Below are 25,621 nucleotides of genomic sequence, written 5' to 3' on the forward strand. Positions count from 1 at the left end.
ACACCAGGCAGCGCAGGTTGGCTAACGCCATTCAATAAATACGGCGCCCGCATGGCGCTTCAGAATGGCGTTAGCCGGCGCTAATTTTTTGGGCGCAAAACTGCGTTAGCGCAGTTTTGCGTCAAAAAGTATAAATATGGCCCCAAGTATTTCAACATTTTTAATTTGACGCATCATTTATGAGAATGAACAGAGCAAATGTTTTTCATTTCAGAAGTTCTGATTGGCATGCACCAGAAATAAAGAGTAGATGTATTGAAGCTGAGCTGTATTTTTGGCGTTTTAGCAACTTTTATGGTGACCTTTCATCAGTTATTGCTTTAAGGCCATTGAAGTTGATTTCTGTTTATGTCAGTGCTTAATTTGTAAAATAATAGGTGCCAAACTTTCGCTCAGAAGATGCTGCCTCGGCTGCCTGTGCTGAAGAGGGATGTGATGCCAAATACCAAAGCTCCGTAGTCTTGATTCCCCCTCATGCAACTATAATCCCTCATTAGACACTCCCTGCCTCAAACTCTCTCCTGCACGTTATTTTGGTCCCTGCTTTCTCCCTTTCTCACTCTTTTTTCTGTCTTTTTTCTTCTTGTTTCTTTCCCCCTATATTGTTTATTCTCATACTCTGGGTCAATGTCTAATGAGGAAAAATAAGTGCTGGTGTCCAGAAATAAGTGCTAGTGTGCCCCACCGGCTCTATAACATACACTGTGTGAGAATATTCGTGATTGTTACTTCATGGGGCCACAGTATACTCATTTCTGTGTGAGGTTGTTGATGCACGTTTGCTGACTAGTGCCTCTGATGCTTACAATATTTGTGGCTACTGGCACATATATTAACTTAAATACCAGTGTGGGACCAGTGGTGTATGGAATTTTACATGTCGCTGTCAGGGTGAGTGACACGTTTTTGTCAAGAAAAACATCATGATCAGTATTGTCTGGACTCAATAGCTCTTTCTGCCCATTCACTGATATCTCGTGGGATGGAGTGTCCTAGAGGAAGACTCACTTGTCCAGAGAAGCAGGGACTGGTGAAACGTACGCAAGGGTTCAGGTAAGCCGTTGTCATTCCGACTTTTGTAGAGAAGGCCAGACAAGGTCAAAACTACTCCATATGTAAATATTTGTTTTGCTTGACATTTGTTTTTGCAAACAAGTTGATTTACACTGCATCCCTGATATGAACAAAACTTCACCTCTATTGGATAATCATTCTTAAAACGTGAGTGTGATACATATATTATCTTGACATGCACTCTCTAGTCACACCATAAACTTGTTGGCATTTCTACACTGTCTGAAATTTCAAAGGCTTTAAATATGCAATTGTGTCGTGAATCTGCATGTGACAGAATGTAGCCAGGATCAGAAACAAAATTAAATGACCAAGACATTCTGGTAATCTCATTTTCAGGGCCAGGGCTTGCTTCAAATCTACCGTAATTTATTAGCATAGTAATAAGAAGAACCACCAGACACAAATACATCCAAGTAATGAGTTGAAGAAACAGATAAATTGCAACTTCAGACCTAATTATCTGGCACAATAGGGAACTGCGACATGTCTAAAAGGTTTAAATGAAAGTATTGACTGATTTAGATTACTTCTAAAATCTTCCACCTCAAACACCTTATCTATAGAAATGATTTTATTGAAACCGGTTTGTCTCTTTATAAAATGCACTAAAACGCTCTTTATAGGCCAAAGATTAAAAGCCTCAAAGAAGCAGTGTCCCTGGCAGCTTCTAGTCAGAACTGCTTTGCAAAGAAAATAAAAAATATTACTAGGCCTTAATTAATAGGAAATGTCATGTACCTGGCTTATCACTTTGCAAAATAGTATATCTGTGAGTAACAGAGTTTGTGTCAACTGCATTTAATTACTAACAGATTTCGCAAGGGATTTGCAAAATAAATTAAAAACATGATTCAGAAAATGATTGAAGGATTTACAAAGTGCTCTCTTGGCTCTTCCTCCACTTTATCATAATTAGGAAAAATAAGCTTCCCAGGTCACACTTGAAAGCCTTAGCAGTTATAGTCTACAAATCATCTATTACCATAACAAAGTTCAGGCTGCTAATGAGAGGCTCATTTTGTAATTACTTTGCAAATACGGAACCTGCTGACCGGAATTCATTTTTAGGGAATGGCCTCTGAGAATCTGTGTATGCCGGGTTTTGGGAGGTATCTAACTATCATAGGATTGGAGAGACAGATAAGCATAACGCTACAATAAAGAGAACACTTAGGGCCATATTTATACTTTTTGACGCAAAACTGCGCTAACGCAGTTTTGCGTCAAAAAAATTAGCGCCGGCTAACGCCATTTTGATGCGCCGTGCAGGCGTGAAATTTATACTTTGACGCACGGCGGCGCAACCAACAGGTGGGAGTCATTATTTCGTGATGCACACAGCGGCGTCAAGTCGTAAAGGAAACCAACATTAACGCGACGCAAATGACTGTGGGTCGATTTACGACAGCGCAACCCGGAAAGCGCTGTTTATTTTGACGCAATAGCGTCAAATTTACCCGCGAAAACTGCCCTTTCAGCAGAGGAGAGACAAAATGGATCCCAGATGCCACAACAGACCCCAGGAAGATGACAGCAGACCAGGAACCAGCCAGGATGATCCATACAGGAACCAGGACATTTTCAGAAAAAAAAGAAAGTGTCGCTTCAGTGCAGAGGAGCAGGAAATCCTGGTTAAAGAGGTGACGGAACACCAGCACCAATTGTTCATCACCTCTAAATTGCCTATCAGTAGGAGAGAGGCCATATGGAAACAAATTGTGGACAAGATCAACAGTGTGGCTGAAGAACGCAGAACAGTCACCGAGTGTAAGAAACTCTGGCATGACTGCAAACGTAGGACAAAAGAAAAAATGGCCAGGAACAGGAAGGCAGCACTGCAGACTGGAGGGGGGAGTCCAGCACACCAGGAGGCCCTAGACCACATGGAGGAGATGGTCGCAGCCGTCATCCCTGAGGAGATTGTCACAGGGATTCAAGGACAGGACAGCGCAGACTACCACGACACAACGCACATGCAGGGTAAGTCGCATCGGGAATCATAATACAATAATGATAACTGCAACCGGGGGGGGGGGGAATACCTACTACACAATGCATGTAACTCAGCATATATATGAAGTGGCATGGGTAAAGGGGCACGGCAGGGGGGCATGGCCAGCACAGACTGAAGCTGGGGCATGACAAAATACAGCACCAACAACAGTCCCATGGGGCCATCCTGTAATTACAACAATGGAGCCAAGGGAAGGCAGCGACAGGTGGGATGGCCACTACATCAAACTTAGATCCAGGCACTCGTCAGTCAAAATGTATCCTACATAAACTAGGTCCCCATCTGTAATCCAGTAGCCAAAACAACAACTGCAATGTAACTGCGACAACAGTTGACAATAACACCTCTGATCTCTGTGCAGCTATAGTAGCAAATGGCAGGAACCTCCCCATGGAACATACATACCTAAATTAGGGGGTGATGATGACATCTACAACTATTTATAGAAATAAGACAAAGGCACCAGTACACTCAAATGCCAATGTCCATACTTGACACATACATCAGCCAAATTAAATAGCAATAGGAGCCACACAGCACTAAGGACACACACATGCTGCATACGTCAGGGTCCCTCACGTGCCTGGCTAACAAGGCAACATCACTAATGTCATACTGCTCAGACAACAACATTGAGGAGGGGACACATGCAACTGGTCACTGAAACACACCTGCACAGTCTGAGAACCAAATAGGACCTTGATACGATAAACAGGGCAATCCAATTAAACACACATTACCCAACATCATCTCGAAACATCAGCAATGTTTACATCCATACCACATCCTAACATTGCCATGCATAGGATATGCCACATAACATGTACATTTAGGTCAATGTGAATAAAAAGTGTTTGGGGCAGGTCCTGAGAGGCAAGTGTGCTGCCAGGGCATTCACAACACCCACAGCCAGTCAAAGTGTAGTGTGGTAAGTTTTACGTATACTTTGCGGCTTAGCTTCAGGCTTTATGCCTTTGTGCACCTTGCCATGAATGTACTTTTACTCATTTGCTAACAGCTTAGAGCCTCTGTGCACTTTGCACTAAATGCTATTTATTAGGCTTCGTATCAGTAATTTTGTAAATAGCCAGTTCTACGGTGTTGTTTTTTAGTCATATCACACTGTTTTGCCTACTTCAGCACTGCAGTTCTCCAGAACATATTCACTCTGTGCTCCAGTCAAGGATACAGTCTGGTACATTGCCGATAGACGTGGTAGGAGTTCAGATTTGGCGTTCCTGCGTAGCGACACTTAGTCATCACGATGACATGTTAGTTATAAAATCACTTCCTTGTCCCAATACACGCAAGAGGGAGTTTCCGAACAGAGAACCACAACTAGACGCTGCCTGCCTTGCTGCAGATGCTGAACCAGATCACAGGCCATTGCTCAGATATGAGGGCTGATGTCTCCCCAGTGATTCAGACAGGCAAGCTCGAAGCTTAACATGCTGTGCTCTAAATAGAACAAGCAGAGGGAGAGTAGAAACAGTTAGGCACCATGATAGCTTTGTTCAAATGTTTTACACTCCTGGTGACTATTTCAATTCTACCATGTTGTATTGTTTGGGTTATTGTGGCTCACACCTAATTATCTAAAAGTCAGTTGTTTTATGACATCATCATATAAAACCAATATGGTCTTTGTCATTTGTATATGAGATCATACTGGAAAAGAGAGAATTGGTTTGGATCTGAGTGACCACGACTTCCCGGAGAAGTTCCAAAGATGTCATGCGCTCGGCTGTCTAATCATTTCTTTGCCGTGGGAGACATGAGGCACTGCTAGTTAGCCAGAGCAAAAAGAAAGAATTAGGGTGACAGAGTTATTTACAAGTGGGTCAGACTCAGTCCCCCACACCATTAGCTATCCTGCTGCCTAGAAATCCAGTAATCTCATGTAGGATAATGAGAGCCCACGCAACAAAATGTCTCTCCATAAGAATAGATATACACGGAGGGACGAGTAGGACAAAAAGATGGCTATTCCCAAATTTGGACAAAGCAACACCTAGAGGCAATTAGGCAGACAAGTCTGATAACTCAATATCATACATGTGACACACAGGTGGGCCATAGGCCTATAACAATGCCCATATGAAGGACAGCAGATACCAATACCAAACCAGAGCACAAAGTTAAGTCATCCAAAGGCTTGCATCTTATGGCAAAAGATTTGGCGTTCCTGCGTAGGGACACTTTGTCATCACGATGACATGTTAGTTATAAAATCACTTCCTTGTCCCAATACACGCAAGAGGGAGTTTCCGAACAGAGAACCACAACTAGACGCTGCCTGCCTTGCTGCAGATGCTGAACCAGATCACAGGCCATTGCTCAGATATGAGGGCTGATGTCTCCCCAGTGATTCAGACAGGCAAGCTCGAAGCTTAACATGCTGTGCTCTAATATAGAACAAGCAGAGGGAGAGTAGAAACAGTTAGGCACCATGATAGCTTTGTTCAAATGTTTTACACTCCTGGTGACTATTTCAATTCTACCATGTTGTATTGTTTGGGTTATTGTGGCTCACACCTAATTATCTAAAAGTCAGTTGTTTTATGACATCATCATATAAAACCAAAATGGTCTTTGTCATTTGTATATGAGATCATACTGGAAAAGAGAGAATTGGTTTGGATCTGAGTGACCACGACTTCCCGGAGAAGTTCCAAAGATGTCATGCGCTCGGCTGTCTAATCATTTCTTTGCTGTGGGAGACATGAGGCACTGCTAGTTAGCCAGAGCAAAAAGAAAGAATTAGGGTGACAGAGTTATTTACAAGTGGGTCAGACTCAGTCCCCCACACCATTAGCTATCCTGCTGCCTAGAAATCCAGTAATCTCATGTAGGATAATGAGAGCCCATGCGACAAAATGTCTCTCCATAAGAATAGATATACACGGAGGGACGAGTAGGACAAAAAGATGTCTATTCCCAAATTTGGACAAAGCAACACCTAGAGGCAATTAGGCAGAGAAGTCTGATAACTCAATATCATACATGTGACACACAGGTGGGCCATAGGCCTATAACAATGCCCATATGAAGGACAGCAGATACCAATACCAAACCAGAGCACAAAGTTAAGTCATCCAAAGGCTTGCATCTTATGGCAAAATTGTCACAACACAGACACACTAATTGTACCATGTTTCATTGCAGAGGAACATGGATCTCCTGCCGATATGCCTGTCCCTGATTTCCCTGATGACATGGATGACGAGCCCATAAATATTTCCCAGGAGACCATCCAAAAGGTCCTTGAAACCCTCCAGACCCCACCTTCAGTCACAAGAAGGAGCACAGAAGAAGCAGCCATCACAGAAGAAAACACCCACCACCCCAATTGTGAGACCTGCCAGTTCCAACACAGCTGAGGACTCTGACGACACTGGCACCAGCTTTGAAAGAACTGTAGTTGGGGTACAGCGGGAGCTGGCCAAGGAGGTGCGGGTGGGGATGCAAAACATGGCAGCCAGCCTTGAGGGGGTGCGTTCGTGCATGACGTCATTTGCAGATCAGGCAGCTGCTACGGAAGCCCGAACATCTCTCTTGCAGGAACTTGCCAAAACACTGAAGGAAATCAGCACAGCTGTCATTCAGTTGACACAACACCTACAACTGCAATCCAGTCAACGTGTGCACGAATGCAACATTGAACCCCTCAGGGCCGACCTGGCTGCCTACCATCGTCATGTGGCTGCCATTCTCCAAAACCAACAGGCCCTCCTTGCTGCAGTACTGCCCTTAATAACTCCACAGGGAGCAGCCCCCGGGATGTCTGCCTCCACGTCTTCTAACACTGAGGTGTGTGTTGCCCCTTCACAACCAACAACAACAAGGACAAACCAGGCAACACACACATCAGAAGAAGAAGACATGGAACAGATCACATTCTCACGGAAGAGTACCCGGAAGCACTAGTCCTTGCACCATGCCTTCTTTGACCAAGGTCCTACGTTTTGACAAATGCCAGTCTCACTACAACTACACTCAATGACTGTTCTGCAATCCACTGTATGACTTGTCAGCATTGCCAGTGAATGTCTCTCTCCTACTATTTGCCAATTCCTGTCCCTCTGCACTGTCTGTGACATCACCCCAGCATGTCAGGAGCATCATCCACATCCCTTCTGTAGGATCACTATGTAAGAATGCCCCAGAACGGACCCAGCAATCATGGACAATGGACATTTTGCACTACAGCACCTATAAATAAATAGCACTTACACACCTAATATGTCTCTGTGTTATTTCACACTTCAACTGTGCAGTACATAACTCCAAAGTGCCTGTGTGGCAACCATGTAGCTTGTCAAGACAACTGTCCTGACATCATGTAGTCTGATACATCTGTGCAGTGGCCAGGATTGCATCATAGCCTTACCATACTGAGGAGAATAACTGATGAAGGGACTAACCACACACAATCATGCTGTGTTGGACAGAATGATGCACCATCTATAGCAATTCTAGTCAACTAATGGTGGCTGAGATATGTAGGCACCATGCAATACTAAAACATGAAATTATGCTGCAAAATGTAAGCAAACATAAACAAATAACACTGCATCAATCACCCTTTCTGAGTATACCCTTTCTGAGTATACTTCCATGAAGGAAAGTCATGCAGAATTAGCACACACATGATGTAGGTCAGCAATGAAGGCAACAAGACAAGAGTGTTAACAACACCTCATCTACAACGATCTCCCTGAACATCACACTGCAGTCCGACCTATGAAATTACCCACAATAACAAGTCTGGAAGCACACTTTGTGAAGTAGAATACATACTCACCAACACAAAACCTTGGTGAGCAATGCAAACTTCCAATGGTGGGTCTCCCAAATGGTGGATACTTACCAAGTTATCACACGGGTAGCTGGCATGTTAAACCTCCATTTTCTGGGGATGGCTAGCATAGGACACTAATGTCATACAAAAACATTCACCTACACTGATGTCAAGGCCATGATAAAGTAGCACCTAACGCATCATGTAAAGGGTTAACTATATATTTATTACTATTTATTCACACAAGAGGCAACTAAGGGAAAAGTAATACCTACACTAATCTAACCTGACTACTACTAACCCACAACTGTCCCTAACTAACCTAAGCTAAACTTACTCTACACATATAACGAAACGATCTAAACATCAACCCCCCACCCACCATTATGAGACAGGACACATGCAGGACAACACTTACTAACCTACACACATACTATACTATCCTAAACAATCATATATATATATTTTTTTGGGGTTTTTGTATTTTTTTTTTTTAAACAAACAGGAATCCCAACATTGACGTCCCCCACCCACCCACCCAAAAAATAAAGATAGAAAGAATAAGGACCCCCCACCCTCTTCCCTAACACTAACTAAGCTAATTACCTATACTAACCTAATACTAATCCCCAAAACCCAACTATCAGTACAAAATAGGAAAGAAGAGAGAGGGGAGGGGTAAAAGTAAAACAAGGCAAATGTCCTAGAGGTTGGCCCTCCGTAGGGTCCGCCTGATGGAGCGAACCCTTTTTTTTATATACGCCACATCCTGGCTCAGCTTGTCCACTTATTAAACACCTTGTCCAATTTACGGCTCAATGCCAAGAATGCGGCTGGGTCCACAGGAGGGGCTGATGCTGTCTGTGTGCCGGCCGAGGTGGACCTTGTGCCAGTAGTTGAATGCCCACTGGACTGTCCTGGTTGTTGAACATGGCTGGGTCCAGGTCTGGATGAGGAGCCAGGGTCAACTATGCCCAACGTTGCTGGGGCCACTTGGGGAGACCTGGTGGATGTGGTGTTGGTGGCTGTTGTGGGCAATGTAGGCCCACCTTGTGGTGAGGCCCACCATGCCCCGGAGGCCCGATCTGATTGATATTTTCGGGCCATCCTCCGGTACCCCGACTGCACCTGCAGGATATGCCTGTATCGCATGGCACGCCTCTCAAATTGGTGTCTATCTGCGGCACTCATGTTTGCAGCTGTGAAGAGAAATGGCAAATATTTACCTTTGGAATTGCATTGGGTGGAATAGCACAAATGGTTATTTGTACATTACTTGTAATGTATTTGTTGCAGCAATTGTCACAACATAGTTCACTTAAAGTCTCAGAGGAAGTACATGTGAAGCCTGCATACATAAGGGCATCTCACACCTAGCATATCCATGTCTCTACATGATGGATGACATCAGCCTAAATTACTCATCCAAATAATGCCTAATGCATCTGACATTATGGCTGAACCTCTTCCGCATACTGACTTCACCACATATGTCACTCTATGTGCTAACTATCACAACCCTCACTCAATGCCATTTGTAATTTGTTGTTTGCTAATATTGAACCCATGGGCCATAACCGAATGTGTACACTAGGGGCCAGATGTAGGAAGACGTAAAATTGCGACTTGCAATTTGCTATGCAGAACGGTGTCTCCGACACCGTCTGCGAGTCGCTATGGGGTCGCAAAGACCCACCTCATTAATATCAATGAGGTGGGTCCCAATTTAAGCCCCCTTAGGGACTATGGGCACTCACGGGGATGGAGGCCTGCTGGGAACAGCAGACCTCCATGTCCGTGACTGCTTTTAAATAAAGCAGGTTTTTTTTTCTCAAGTGTAGCCCGTTTTCCTTAAAGGAAAACGAGCTGCACTTAGAAAAAAAAAAACAACCTTTAGTTTCGGATTTTTTCAGGGCAGGTAGTGGTCCCTTGGACCACTGCCTGCTCTGCAAAAATATTTTTGTGTCCACTCTCAAAGGGGAAGGGGTCCTATGGGGACCCCTTCCAGTTTGCGAGTGGGTTACCATCCACTTCAAGTGGATGGTAACTGCGACTCCCTTTGCGACCACGTACTCGGTCGCAAATGGAATTGCATACCACTGCGAGTCGCAATTAGGAAGGGAACACCCCCTCCTATTTGCGAGTCGGAAATGCATTTTGCGAGTCGGTTCCGACTCACAAAATGCATTTCTGCATAGCAAACAGACTTTTGCGACTCGCAAAGGGCGATTTTTGCCGTTTGCAACTTGAAAACTGTTTGCTACATCTGGCCCTAGGTTCTAAACAAAGTTGCAAAAGGTCACAAGTATGTGTAACATACTAGTTGCTACAGTCCTAGGTACCCTATTCCCAATCACATGGCAGTCTTTGAGGGTGGGGTGGGAAGAACAACCAACAATCCAAGGTTCAATGCACACCCAGGAGTGTATAGAAAGGTCAACAAGTATGTGCCTTCACACACAACACCAATGAAGGGCTAGCAACACGTTGGAGTCAGCCAAACATTGTCATATCCAAGGTCCACACATGTCAAAATGCTCTGACTCAGGCCAACATCACATACTATCATTGAGGCATGTTTTACAACACACACAGAGGAGCAAGAACACCCATGATCATGAGTCGACTGAACACCTAGGCCATTGCACTATAGTCACACACACTTATAGTTCAACTAGTGGAAGTACATGCCCCCGGAAGATCCAACCGACAGTGTACACAGTGCATCCTCAACTAGGAAGCTGCACATTTCATACAAGCCATTTGCCAAAGCTATCTGGGAGAATGTCAGTCTGATGTGCAGACTCAGTTCAAGCCAAGTCCCAGAGCAACTCTTACATTAACCAGTGTATTCCACATGACTCATCCCATTCCCCATAGCGGCCCAACTGGAATGGCCTACAGCCCCTAAATCTGAGAGATGGCTAAGTATTGGTCTACAGAAACAGAAGTGATATTTGAAATCCCACTAAAGCAACAATGCCAATGAACGGCCAGCGCATCAAATCCTGAATTCTGTTGAACACACAGTAGTCCATCATGCATCACTAGCAAATAATAAATATAGCACTCAGGCCACACTCACTGTAGGTATCGGGGTCCTCAAAATGTGCCACCTCTCCCACGGTGTACGGTGCTGGTCCACCTGTAAAGCATGAAAGGAAGAATATACTCAGACTTGGTGCACTGACAAATAATTGCAGTTACTATGACACTGTGTGAATATGACATGGTAATGATACACTTTCCCACATGCTCATACTGCAAGGATGAATTTTTATTCAACATTAACATTGGATGAGTCTCCTGCTACAGTTACACACCCTACTACACACATGCAGTGGCCAGGACAGTCAGGTGTTGTCAAAGATACCCCTCCATTAGAATGCCCCAACAATAATGGCTTGCATACATCTCATCATGTGCATCCCAGAGAGACATCCAAAAGCTGGTTACTTGAGGACTGCATGACCCCTCACAATCAAACAGGCTAGGTGGACATTTTCAACACACAGCAACCAGACACACATGTGACATATGTGTGGACAACATAGCTAACTTCATGTGACGTGAAGGCACCACACATTTATAGCATCATCATGGGTTTACAATTTTCTGTCTAGCTATGGCGTCAACATATGTAGGTATGTTGTTTCTACATGACTTTCTCACTGGCCAATATGACCTGTAGAGTTCAAATAGAGGCATTAACGTGTTGCTTGTCTGACACAAAGGCAACACTACATTACATACTGCTACAGGCATCCGGTATGTGTTGAAAACATGAGCCATCTGACTGCTAGCATTGGTCTTCCTACACATTGTGCAACAAATACACATTAGGGCCCATATTTATACTTTTTTTGCGCCGCATTTGCGTCATTTTTTGATGCAGAAACTGCGCTAACTTGCAAAATACAATTGTATTTCGTAAGTTTGCGACGTTTTTGCGCTAGTTTTCCCTAGAGATGGTCTGTAAGATCATACTCACTTGTGCCATATTGCACAACATTTGTGTAAAAAGGAACATTCCCCTCCTTGAACCAAACCCAGACATGCTTTGATGGGGATTTTTACCCACACGGGGTTCCCCAAGGAAGTGGTATCTGATAGGGGTACCAAATTCATATCCACGTATATGAAGTCTCTGTGGAAGGAGTGTGGGGTAACCTACAAGTTCACCACCCCTTACTACCCCCAAAGTGATGGTCTGGTTGAGAGACTCAACCGCACCTTGAAAGGCATGATCATGGGCCTGTTAGAGCCCTTGAGGCGGAAGTGGGACGTCCTCTTACCATGCCTTCTGTTCGCCTACAGGGCGGTGCCTCAGAAGGGACTTGGGCTTAGTCCCTTTGAGCTGATTTATGGCCATCCTGTGAGCGGACCTTTGAGTCTGGTGAAGAAGGCTTTGGAAAAAGCTCCTACTAAACCCCCCCAGGATGTTCTCAGTTACATGCTGGCTTTGAGAAACCAGACTGCCCGCTTCAGGAGTCTCACACAGGAGAACCTGGAAGGAAGCCAGGAGGACATGAAATGCTGGCATGACCAGAATGCTACTCTGCTCGAGTTTCAACCTAGACAAAAAGTGTGGGTGATAGCACCAGTGGAGCCAAGGGCGCTCCAGGACAAGTGGACTGGGCCATTTGAGGTGGTGGAGCACAGAAGTGAAGTCACATGCCTGGTGGACTTGCAGTCCCCAAGGAACCCTTTAGGGTCCTGCATGTCAACCGCCTCAAACCTCACGTTGAGCGGATTGAACTGTCCATGCTCCTTGCGACAGATGATTTGGTGGAGGAAGTAGAGTGAGCCTCTTCCTGACCTCCTGTCTGCAGGAGAAAAAGATGGGTCAGTGGAGGGAGTGATCCTCTCCCCCTCCCTGACTGAGGAGCAGCAAGGTGACTGTCGCCACGTGTTGGGACAGTTTGCCTCACTGTTTTCCCTGATCCCAGGAGTCACCCACTTGTGCACACATGATGTGGACACTGGGGACAGTACACCTATTAAACAAAAAGTTTCCAGGGTGACTGACAGGGTCAGGGCATGCATTAAGGATGAGGTATCCAAAATGCTTACCCTAGGGGTTATTGAGCAATCCAGCAGTCCTTGGGCCAGCCTAATGGTATTGGTCCCAAGGCTGCTGCACCCGGTGTCACTCCAGAACTCAGGTTTCGTGTGGACTACCGGGGAGTCAATGCGGTCAGCAAGACTGACGCACACCCCATCCCCCGAGCTGACGAGCTCATTGACCTGTTAGGAGCTGCCAAGTACCTCAGTATGTTTCACTTAACATCTGGGTATTGGCAGATTGGCCTAACTGAGGGGGCCAAGGAGAGTTCAGCATTCCCTACCCCAGATGGACACTTTCAATTCAAAGTGACCTCATTTGGGATGAAGAATGCCCTCCCACCTTTCAGAGGTTAGTCAACCAGGTGTTGGCTGGACTGGATGAGTTCAGTGCCGCCTACCTGGATGACATTGCTGTTTTCAGTTCCACATGGGAGGAACACCTGCAACAACTCTGGAGAGTGTTAGAGGCCCTGCAGAAGGCAGGCCTCACTATAAAGGCGAGCAAGTGCCAAATAGGGCAGGGTTCTGTGGTGTACTTAGGACACCAGATTGGGAGTGGCTAGGTGGCACCCTGACAGCCTAAGATTGACACAATTCTGGCTTGGGAGCCTCCCAAGACCCAGACTGAAGTGAGAGACTTTTTAGGCCTCACAGGATACTACAGGAGGTTTGTTAAGGGATATGGTACCATTGTTACCCCCTTAACTGAGCTGACTTCGAAGAAGCAACCCAGGAAAGTGATCTGAACAGAGGCTTGCTAGAATGTTTTGATGCCCTGAAGGTGGCCATGTGCACAGCACCTGTGCAGAAGGCACCTGATTACTCCAAGGAATTTGTTGTGCAAACAGACGCCTCAGAGCATGGTATTGGAGCAGTACTCTCACAGCTTAATGAAGAAGGCCTAGATCAACCCGTAGCCTTCATTATCAGGAGGTTACTACCCAGGGAACGTAGGTGGAGTGCCATAGAACGTGAAGCGTTTGCTGTGCTCTGGGCACTGAAGAAACTAAGACACTACTTGTTTGGGACTCACTTCTGAGTTCATACTGACCACAGGCCCCTCAGATGGTTAATGCAGATGAGGGGTGGGAATCCCAAACTGTTGAGGTGGTCCATTTCCCTACAGGGGATGGACTTTATGGTGGAACACCGTCCTGGTACAGAACACGCCAATGCTGATGGTCTGTCCAGGTTCTTCCCCCTTAGTGATGAGAACTCCCATGAGATTGGGTAGTTGCTCTCCACTTTCAGCTGGGGGGGGACACATGTTAGACTTTTCATCCTTGGCGTGGTCTCCCTTAACTTTTTGCCTCTTTTTCCCAGGTTGTTGAAGTGTGCTGGACTCTGATTCTGCAGTTTTTGTTACTCTGGGCACTTTACCACTGCTAACCAGTGCTAAAGTTCAAGTGGTCTTTTACAAAATGTGTATGTAATTGGCTTATCAATGACTGGCATATTTGATTTACTAGTAAGTCCCTAATAAGGTTCACTAGAGGTGCCAGGGCCTGTACATCAAATGCTACTAGTGGGCCTGCAGCACTGGTTGTGCCACCCACATGGGTAGCTCTGTAATCATGTCTCAGACCTGCCATTGCAGTGTCTGTGTGTGCAGTTTTAACTGTAAATTTGACTTGGCAAGTGTACCCACTTGCCAGTCCTAAACCTTCCCTTTTCTTACATGTCAGACACCCCTAAGGTAGGCCCTAGGTAGCCCCAAGGGCTGGGTGCAGTTTCTGGTTAAGGTAGGACATATAGTAATGTGTTTTATATGTCCCGACAGTGAAATATTGCTAAATTTGTTTTTCATTGTTGCGAAGCCTGTCCCTCTCATAGGTTAACATGGGGGCTACCTTTAAATCTAATTAAAGTGTAGATTCCCTTTGAGAGCGGATGGACATGTGTTTGGGGTCTCGAGCTCACAATTTAAAATACATCTTTTAGTAAAGTTGATTTTAAGATTGTGTTTTTGAAAATGCCACTTTTGGAAAGTGAGCATTTTATTGCTTATACCATTTCTGTGACTCTGCCTGTTTGTGGATTCCCTGTCTGGGTAAGTTTGACAGTTGTGCTGGTTGCACCTCACACTAGACAGTGACACAAAGGGACCTGGGGTGTAGCCTGCATATCCTGATGAGCCATCTGTGCTAGGAGGGAGGGGAGGAGTAGTCACTCATACCTAAAAGGGCTGTGCCTGCCCTCACACAATGCAGTCTCCAACCCCCTGGTGAGTGTCTGGGGCCTGGCCTGGGCAAGGCAGGATTTCACATTCAAAAGAGACTTTACTTTGAAGTAGGCCTACTTCAAAGGAGAAATTGGGTATAAGAAAGGCACCCAAAACCACGGACCTTAGAACACTTCTGGAAACAAGAGGAGCCTCTACCTGGAGAAGAGCTGAAGAGCTGAGGAAGAAGAGCTGCCCTGCCTGTCACTGTGCTTTGTGGAGCCATCCTGCAGTTGCTGCTTCTGCCAGAGTAAGAGGGCAAAGACTGGACTTTGTGTGCCTTCCATTTTGAGAAGAACTCTCCAAGGGCTTTGTTAAGCGCTTGCCTCCTGTTGTTTGAGGTCTCAGGGACAGCAAAGACTTCTCTCTGCCAGCACCTGGAGTCTCTAGAGAGACTCCTACTCTGCCCTGTGGTGCCCATCCAGTTCCTGGGACCCTTAAAGGAGATGCTGGCAGCCTAAGAGGAGGAAATGTACGAACAGGATGCCGTGCGGGGAAAAGATCGACCCAACTCCGATCTGCAGCTGGAGAAACGACGCGCCGTCTGCTCCCTGGCTGAAAATTGACGCTTGCTGGAAATGCGACTGAAGAATCGACGCACGGAGCTGGATAAATGACGTGCAGCATCGCTGAGGGAGGCTGGGAGATCGCAACCCGAGCTGCGTGCTTTTCGGATCATCGTGCGGCTGGATTTCAGACACAAGCACCGCTGGGCATTTAAAAACAACGCAAGGCCTGCCTGGACCCGAGAGTGCTGACCGGATACGCATCACTTTCCTCCGGAGAGAAGAAATGTCGCACCCGACCCGATGAAAGGAGAAACAACACAAGGTCTTGCTTGTGAATGAAATCGTCGCATTGGAAGCCCTTTTTGACGCACACTCGCCAGAGGGGTGTTATTTTTGACGCACCCAATGTAAATTTTTACGCTAACAGTGTTAGTGTGTGTATTAAACTACAGAAAGACTATTTTTGCTTTTTAATTGAAAACTTTAATTGTATATTGTGGATTTTTGTTGTTTTGGTCTTGTTTTGTTTAGATAAATATTTCCTATTTTTCTAAACTGGTGTTGTGTCATTTTGTAGTGTTTTCATTAAGTTACTGTGTGTGTTGGTACAAATACTTTACACCTAGCACTCTGAAGTTGAGCCCACTGCTCTCCCAAGCTACCAAGGGGGTAAGCAGGGGTTAGCTGAGGGTGATTCTCTTTTACCCTGACTAGAGGGAGGGTCCTTGCTTGACCAGGGGGTAACCTGACTGTCAACCAAAGACCCCATTTCTAATACTAAATAATACAGGTATTTTTTAAATGGGAGAAATTTAAAGTGAAGAAAAAAAGTTCTATGAAACTTTATGTTTCTCCTCTTTCAATCAAGCCAATGATGTCTTAATGTTTTATGAGCCATGTTTCTTTACTTTAAATTCTTCTAATTTAAACAAATGTCTGTATTTCTCTGTTATTGATATGGTATTGTGTTTGCAGGCCTCTGGGAGTGAAATGGCTGCTATTTATAAATGTAACACATAAGGGGTCATTACGAGTTTGGCAGTCTCAGGACTGCCATGTTAGCGATGTCGGTCATGGCGCTAACAAGCTGGGGGAGAAGACCGCCATATTATGACTGTGGCGGTCGTCCCAACAGAATACAGCCAAGGCACTGCTGGCACCGTCAGAGCGGTCAAGCTGCCATGGATGACGATAGCCACCTTCAGACTGGCAGAGACCATGTTTCCGCCAGAAACATTATGGGGCTACACACCGCCAAGGTTTCTGCTGCGGTCACACCACCATGAAAACCCTGGCGGAAACCAACTCTATAAAATGAAACACTCACCTCTAGGAAGCGAAACTCATCCAGAGCTGCCATTGAACCAGAACTACCCATCTTCCCGCTGCTCCTGGTCGCCCAGCGGCTTCAGAACCAGTGACGATGAGGACAACACCAACCGTAAGCACACACACTCACCTGTCACTGTTGTGAAATGTCAAAGTACCTACTCACACAACATACACACCTGGGATGGCTGACGATGGTGACACACACACGTTACCTCACACTGACACACACACTGCCACATACACACATGCACATTCAACTACACACACCATACCCATCACACACCCACAAAAGCTAAAAGGCACATCGACACCAAGATATACAGCAGCGGCACACTCACACACAATACACAACACCATTAAATGACACAACATCACCACTACCACAACAACACAAATGCACCCTTAAGAACACACACTACACACCTCCATGTCACAATTCAATCATATAGCACAACGTAACAACTCTAGAGACAAGTATACACAATCAGACATCCAAACAATGAGCCATAACACATGCCCCGCAAGCACACATCACAATGGTTCACATATGCCAATCCATACGCACACAGTACAAACACACAAATGCACACAACACCGCACATAACACATGTCAACACAAACACCACACCATACCAACACAGTTACATGCCCCCAACATACACATGCCCATCACTCAATACACACACCACTGGGGGATAAATGCCATGCACACAACCACACATGCAGGCCAGACACAACTGGTAGCACAACCACCACTCACACACAAATGCGTACACAGTACACACAAAAAATATCCGCCAATAGCAAAACTGACTTAAGAAAAGAAATGCAGGACAAAGATGTTAGCTTTGAACCAACAACAGGTTGGCACTGATAATTATTAAAATACAGAAATAAATCTTTGTTAAAATATGTACAAAGGCCATAGGCCCATCCAAAATGTCCAAGTGCAAAATGCACAAAATGCATCTCTATGCCCCAACTTGACTCCTGACTGCCATGTAATCTCTATTGGTTGGGGCATCAAGGGGGCAGGCAGGCACCTCAGGGATTGGGGGGCAGGAAGAGGGGATTTGGGCTTTGGTTTGAGAGGGAGATCCTTGGGTTTGGGCTTGGGAGGGGGGGCTTGGTCGAGACTTAGGAGAGGGTTGGGAACTCTTAGGAGGGGTCGACTTCCTGGTGGGGTGGGGCATGGGAGCTTGCAGGGGGCAGGAGAGGTCTTGGAGGTGGAATGACTGGACTTGGGGAGGGACACTAATTGTTTAGGAGTATCACGGGTGGGAAAGGAGTAGGGAAAAGGGAAAACTCTGAGAGGAAATGCTTCTTACTTGCACAGGGACAGTCATGTCAAAAGGGTTTAGGAGTGGAGGGAGAAGTAGTGCTTGTAAGAGGTTTCTTGGTGGATGTTTTGGGTGCATGTGTGAGTGAGGTATGCTTGTGGGTGGTGGGTGTCTATTGGGTGAGTGAGTGTGGGTGTTTATGTGTCTTGGGAGGAGGGTGGTGGGGGTGCTGTGAGATGTTGTGGTGGATGGGTGACTGTCTGTTGGGTTGGTGACCGCAGGCATGCTGGATGTGCTGCATTTAGGTGTGTCAGTACTTGTGGTAGCTGCAGATGTGGTGACTTGGATAGATGTCTGAGCGTCTGCTATTGTTGTGACTGTGGGGTGGATAGGAGTTGTGGCCAGATCAGTGAATGTGGGTGTGGTGATTGCAGGTATGTCAGCTGTAGTGTCAGAGGTGCTAGGATTGGTAGGGGTGTCATTGCAGGAAGTCACTGTTGCTGTGTGTGCAGTGGGTGTTGTTTGTGTGCACGCTGTTGGTGGGTTTTGTGGTGCTTGTGTTTGAGCTACCTTTAGATGTTGAGGTGGATGCATGCTGGTCTGTCTGTGTGCTTTGGGTGGGTTTGGGAAGTGGGGTTTGGGTTTTGGAAGAGGAAGGTGGAGGGGGACGGGAGAGAAAGGGTGAATTGCTGCCATCACTGTGGAGGCCAGAGGCTGAAAGGATCTATGTAGGCCTGCCAGTGCACTGTGAATGCCCTCTGGGAACGCATTACTCTGCTGGACTTGAGTTGCTAGTCCCTGGATGGCATTCACGATGGTCAGCTGACCCACAGAGATTGACCTCAGGAGGTCAATAGCCTCCTAGCCTAGGGCAGCAGGGCTGACTGGGGCAGGGGGAGAGGTGCCTGCAGTGAAGGAGATGCCCACCCTCTTGGGTGAGCGGGCACGGACAACTGGGTTGGGAGCTAAAGGGAGGGCGGTGGTAGAAATGGGGGTGGTGGACAAAGGTAGTGCTGGGGTGGTCCCTCAAGGGTGTGCCACTGCCAGGGAGTGTCCACTAGAGGAGGATTCTGAAAATAATGATGATGTTCCTGTCTCCCTGTGGCACTCCCCCTGCCCTCCTGGCCACTGGGTCCTGTGGTGGGCAGCTTCCCCACTCACCTATGCCCCGTCTCCTTCACATGCCGGTGTTGATGCACACAAATAGAGAGAGAAGGAGGGAGGGAAAGAGAGAGAGAGAGAGAGAGAGAGAGTCATCACATTCTTCACATATATACATAACAACATGCACAACTGTAAGAATCATCTCCTGGCCAGGGAATCCCATATGGAATATCACAATCCTACTTCATGTCACAACATGTCACTGCTACCCCCCCCCCTTCATGTCATATTTCTCACTATTATCATGATCCATGTGAGGTACCACAACTGGACCCTTCCATCTCTTCACGTGTAAACCTATGACAGCGTGCACATCATGCCTTACCTAAAGCTGAAAAACTATCCTCATCCATGCCATACATCCCCTATCACCATAAGGAACAGCAGTTGACAGATAACATCATATCATGCATGTCCGCATATAACTCCTGACATGTCAATGTCCACAAGGAATGTACCATGCTGGTCAAGACAACTCAATTGAGTAACTACACAGCTCCTGCCATTGCTATCACATGCCTAGCTGAACCCCCTGGACATATCTTACACTATGGATACAATCCATGATGAAGGCACAACGTGTCCCAGTCAGGTGCCATCTGAATCTGACAATACATGTCTGGAGACCAGCTATATCACTACATGTATCTAATCCTAGAGGCCTAGTTGCAGTCTCCATACACAGATCTGCCACATCACACCATACATGCATGTCTGGCAACAGTGGCTAACACAGCACACATGCTAGTCCCACTGACAATTACAGTGAGCAATGCAACCACAACTAAACATGGGACAGCCAACTAATACCTATGAGGCCAACTCATTTTCCATCTGACATGCATATACAGAGCCACCACTACAACACCTGTATGACAAATAGTACTACCAGCCAAACAATGACATCTCATAGCAAGAAGTGACCCCTTAGCATGTCCTGTCTAACCTGTCCCCATCAGCTAGACAAAGGGCAACAAGGATTGTCCCACTCCACAAGATCTGACCCCAAGTAAGGGGTGACATGATGTAGGCATATATTACCACATTATGCCCTAGTATTTGGTAGAACATTGGCACATATTGCATGGACATTGCAATTTGTTTATGAGTAGGACTGTCTAATCACTTACCTCGACTGAAACAAAGCCATTGGGACACTTGGGATATGTTTACATTTCAATGGCTTGGAAAAGCCTGGGTAGGCCACATATACATGATTAAACACCCATATTGGATGTCCTTCAGTTACAACCTTCACATACCTCATAATATGCACATGAAGAGACAATGGGGACAGCACCACTAATCCACATGTAGTGTTCACATCTGCCCATACATGTTGACTGAATGAGATGCCAGACACACATGGAGTCAAAACCTGTACCAGGTATGCTAGACAGGTAGGATGAAACAGCAGCCTACAGACCTTAATACACCTGTGTGGAGTGACACATGTGGCACTGGTCACTGTACATCTCCACATGCAAAGATGTACTGTTGGAAAATGGGCTATTGGTGAGGGCAGGTAAGTACCTACACTTAGCAATAGGCCACTAACCTCCACTTATGTCCAGTTAGGTCTCAGTAAATTAAAACTAGCTCAACCCTTGGTAGCTTGGCAACGAGCGACAAGGCTTAACTTAGGAGACAAAGCATAAAGCTTTCAAATATCACAAAACAGTAATTGAATAAAACACAGGAAACAGTTTAAAAATCCAAAATCGATTAATAAAATTAGATGATATTTTTATCTTTAAATTGACACCAAAACGAATAAAATTGAATAAGGGGAACTGGAGATATGAATTTTTAAAGAATTAATGCTTTCTAGCGCATAGAAGCAACTAGCGCTCAAAGGGTTAAAAAGGGTCACACTGAAAAGGAACAAAGTCCAGAGTTCAGGCCACCCATGACGTAACACTGTCACACTTACTTTCAGAAGTGTTTGATTCAGGAAAGTGGTCCACAGCACCAGCCAAGGGTTCAGAGGCTCTGGAGTGCCTCTTGGGGTCTGGGTCTACAACTCCCACAATGCACCCCTTCAACTTATGGAGTTGCTCCAAACATCTCCAAACTTCTGGATCTTCTTCCAGAGGTCCTTTTTGTGTCCTTGAAGTGTCCACAACTTGATCTAAGGTTCCAGAAGCTCTGAGTTGCTCCTTGGGAGTTGGGACTACAATTCCCAGAATGCACCTGGTCAGAATCCTCAAATGGCCACTGGACGCTGGTCAGCTGGGCTCTGCTTGCAGGACTTGATGCAGGGGACTCTGGGCAGATCATTCGCACCTGTAGTAAACAGGGAGTCCCTTATTGAAGCAGTAGAAGACAGGTAAAGTAATTTTAATGGTGAAGCCCAAGTGTGCAGCTGGTGCAGTCCTCCAGAGTGCAGTGTCCAGGTGCAGGTCAGGGGTCCAGCAGGGCAGTCCTTCTTCTCCTGTACTTCTTCCTTGTTGGAATCTGATAGGGATCTGAGGTGTGGGTGCAGGTCTGCCAGTTTTATCCCTGCACCTGGGTGAAAAACAGGGGGGTCCTGGTTCTCCGATCAAGTGCAGGGTCCTTCCCCCTGTGATGACCACTTCCTGGGAAGTGTGGCAAAAATCATTCCCAGGGAGCAACATTCCTCAAAAATCCATCATGGCTGAAAAAGATTTTTGGAGGTTACATCCGTCTGAGCCCACCCACTGGTGTGGGTAAAAATCCTAAACACACCTCTCTCCTGCCCTCTCCTAATCTAATCAAGGGGCCACCTAACTGTCTGGGTTTGCAGGATGTGAGGGTGTTGCTGGGTTGCTCCAAATGTCCTTCTCTGCCTTTGAAGACCAGTTTGGCAGCCCTCCCCCTTCCTGCTTCACCATCTGCTGAGGGGGAGATCTCCTCCCCCAGGCACATCTCTTTGTGTGGAGCCAGGCCACTTCACACCTCATCATGCAGCCTGGCCAGGCTGCCAGAGGCTGGCCAATCAGAGCACAGCAGCAAAAACACTGCAGGGCTGAAGTTGCAACTGTTCAGGTAAAGTTTAAAACTCTTTACCTGAACAAGTTATATTAAATCCAACAACTGGAAGTTGTGGGATTTATTATAACAATTAATTTGATACCAAACTTCTGGTATCTGTTACCTAAGGGGACTTTTAAAATTAAAATAAAGTCTCCCCATTCTAGCCTATGGAGGCCATTCACTACAATGAGGGAAAAACAAATTTGGCTGTTTTACCTCACCAGGGCTTTTAAAACTATTTTTATAAGGTCCCTGCTTATAGGTACATGGCACCCAGCCCTAGGGGCATATAGGGCACACCTTAGGGGTGACATATCTAAAAATAAGGTAGTTCAAGACTTTGGAACTACTTTTAATTCCAAAGTCGAATTTGCATGTAACTTTAATTTAAAAGCAGCCGGCAAGACAGGCCTGCCTTTAAAATGACACTGGGCACCTCAGCAGAGCACCTATGGGTGCATTACCTATGCTGGGGTCCCCAAACCTACATGCCCTACCATATACTAGGGACTTATAGGTAGGTTGACCTAGCCAATTATAATTAGCCTAATTTGCATACTGATTTTACACAGAGCACAGGCCCTGGGACTTGTTGGCAGTACCCAGGGCACCATCAGAGTCAGGAAAATACTAGCAAAAAGTGGAAAATGGGGGCAAAAAGTTAGGGGGCCTTTGCAATCAGCCCTGTTCTCTCACATGTACTTAGACACACCTGACCTAATCATACAAATGCTCTAGCCTAGGGCCAGATCTCCATCTCTGTGTATTGCAAATAGAATACAATGTATTCCCAGTTGGCTACATATATGGAGCGCCAACTACAGTTTACCTGCATGGGTGACACAGACAAAAAGAGAAAGTCATGTAAACTGGCACCATACCAATAGGACAGTTCAGTGCACAACAGGCACAGCAAGTTGCCATTCATTCCCATCTTCTCAGCATACACCTACACATCATGCCATCTGCATGCATCAGCACCCACACTAATGCACATGCAGTATGCAACATCACACACATCTATCACACATGACAATGTCATAGGACTCACCTGCTCCTCTGGTGCCCCATATATCTGTCCACACAGGGGTAGGACCTCCTCCGCCAGCCTCTCTAGATTATATTGTGACATCTATGTATAGCGACTCTGAGGTACATAGGCCATGGGTAGATATAGGTAAATTACAATAGTTATGTGTGAATAGTGCAGGACAGCTAAGTGTTACACACTTGTACACTTACATTAGTCTCATTTATACATTCCAATGTTTAATGTAAGCCAATGTGCAGCAATGAGGAAGGAATCAGTGAATATCTATGGGCTGTACTGTATATGTCAGAAGTTCTACGCATTCTCTACATTTGTTAGGTGTCAGCTAATATGCAATGTGTAATAGATGTGTGAATACAACACTACTCATAGTATACTCCCTTCTCTCTACATAGTAATGGTGCCATGGGGGGAGTAAGACATCCAACAGTGTACCGTCCACTAACAGACCTGAAAACCATGGAGGACAGGAATGTCGTACAGACATATCGTCTGAATCATCTGACCATCATGGAACTTTGTACTCAGTTGGGGCCAGATCTGATGCCTGCAATTCTCAATTCCCATGGCATACCTTCCATCGTTCAAGTCTACACTTCTTGGCCACAGAGTCCTTTCAAAATTCAGTGGCTTTAACAGCTGGGATGTCTCAACCCATGTTCAGTCTTGTGTTGAAGGATGTACTGTTTGCTTTGTTAAAATACCTGGACACCGACATCAGGTTTCCACACCGAGAGGATTTTGCCTATGTGAAGGCAGATTTTTATGAGATAGGACACATTCCTCATCTCACAAGTCACAGTCAAGTTTCCTGGTTCTGTGCATGATTCCTGCATCATGCGGAAAAGTAATGTCCCACATCTGATGACATGACTGAAAACAGAGGGCCTGGCTGCTTAGTAAGTTAATATTGTTGTGTGTGTCTGTGAGTTATGTCTCCTGTCATTACAGTCTACTCATTCCCACATACAATATTGGAGTGGTTGTCCCTTTGTGTACACAGGTGACTCTGGCTATCTAAATCACCCTTGGCTGCTGACACCTGTGAGGTACCCAGCCACGCCAGGGGAACTCTGTTACAATGAGCCCCATGGGAGAACAAGGCGTAAAATCGAGCGTACCTTTGGGCTCCTGAAGGCAAGATTCAGGAGTCTGGACCTATCTGGAGGATACCCCCATACTCACCCCAAAAGGTATGCCAAATAATCGTTGCCTGCTGCATGCTCCACAATCTAGCACTGAGACGTCAGATACCATTGATAGCAGATGACGTGGAAGCAACTGGTCCTGTGGCTGGAGATGGAGACATGGGAAGTGATGAAGAGGCTGAGGAAGAAGGAAGCTTTGACTCTAGGGTAGATCTCATCAGTCAATACTTCAACTGACATACAGGTATGTGAAGTAGAGCATATGATGTGTTAAATGAGCACAAATTGTAATAGTTGGCTGCCTTTACACCTGCCTTCTAGCTTTATCAGTGGTGGTGCCATATGCTCCAATGCCTAAGTGTGAGTTCTGGAAGCAGACTTAAATTAAAGTGTACAGTACAATATGTTCACCTATTTCATGTATAGTTACATCAGATCCTGACATACACTTCTGAAATGGTCCAATCAGTATTGAGGTATGTTTCTTGCTTTCTCTTATCCTCTTTTCCTTCCACTCAATGATATAGCCTTGTGTTGTTTGGCTCTGCAACCTATGCTTGAGGTATTCATTATTAATGGGCACCGGTATTTGCTGACAGACATGAGAGTAGAACAAGCCAGGTAGCTGATAATATGCATGTAGGTACATTGGGGGTGATTCTGACCCGCCGCCCGCCAAGCGGGAACCGCCAGAAGACCGTACCGCGGTCGAAAGACCGTACCGCGGTCGAAAGACCGCGGCGGTCATTCTGGGTTTCCCACTGGGCTGGTGGGCGACCGCCAAAAGGCCGCCCGCCAGCCCAGTGGGAAACAGCCTTCCCACGAGGACGCCGGCTCAGAATTGAGCTGGCGGAGTGGGAAGGTGCGACGGGTGCAGTGGCACCCGTCGCGTATTTCAGTGTCTGCATAGCAGACACTGAAATACTTTGTGGGGCCCTCTTACGGGGGCCCCTGCAGTGC

The 25,621-nt window shown here is 46.0% G+C and overlaps 1 protein-coding gene across 1 annotated transcript in view; it reads right to left on the bottom strand.

Annotated features, from left to right (window-relative positions):
- Positions 1 to 8,527: 8,527 nt before the first annotated feature.
- The window catches only part of LOC138288593 (uncharacterized), a 284,413-nt gene continuing 267,319 nt past the window's right edge, over positions 8,528 to 25,621 (bottom strand). Inside the window, exons 3-4 of the mRNA XM_069230092.1 lie at positions 10,978 to 11,037; positions 8,528 to 9,091 (exon numbers count right to left, since the gene is read on the bottom strand). Coding sequence (XP_069086193.1) covers positions 8,667 to 9,091; positions 10,978 to 11,037 — 485 coding nt within the window. The 3' untranslated portion in view covers positions 8,528 to 8,666. The remainder of the gene's footprint in view (positions 9,092 to 10,977; positions 11,038 to 25,621) is intronic.

Source organism: Pleurodeles waltl, chromosome 4_1 (assembly GCF_031143425.1).
Source record: "Pleurodeles waltl isolate 20211129_DDA chromosome 4_1, aPleWal1.hap1.20221129, whole genome shotgun sequence".
Lineage (NCBI taxonomy): Eukaryota > Metazoa > Chordata > Amphibia > Caudata > Salamandridae > Pleurodeles > Pleurodeles waltl.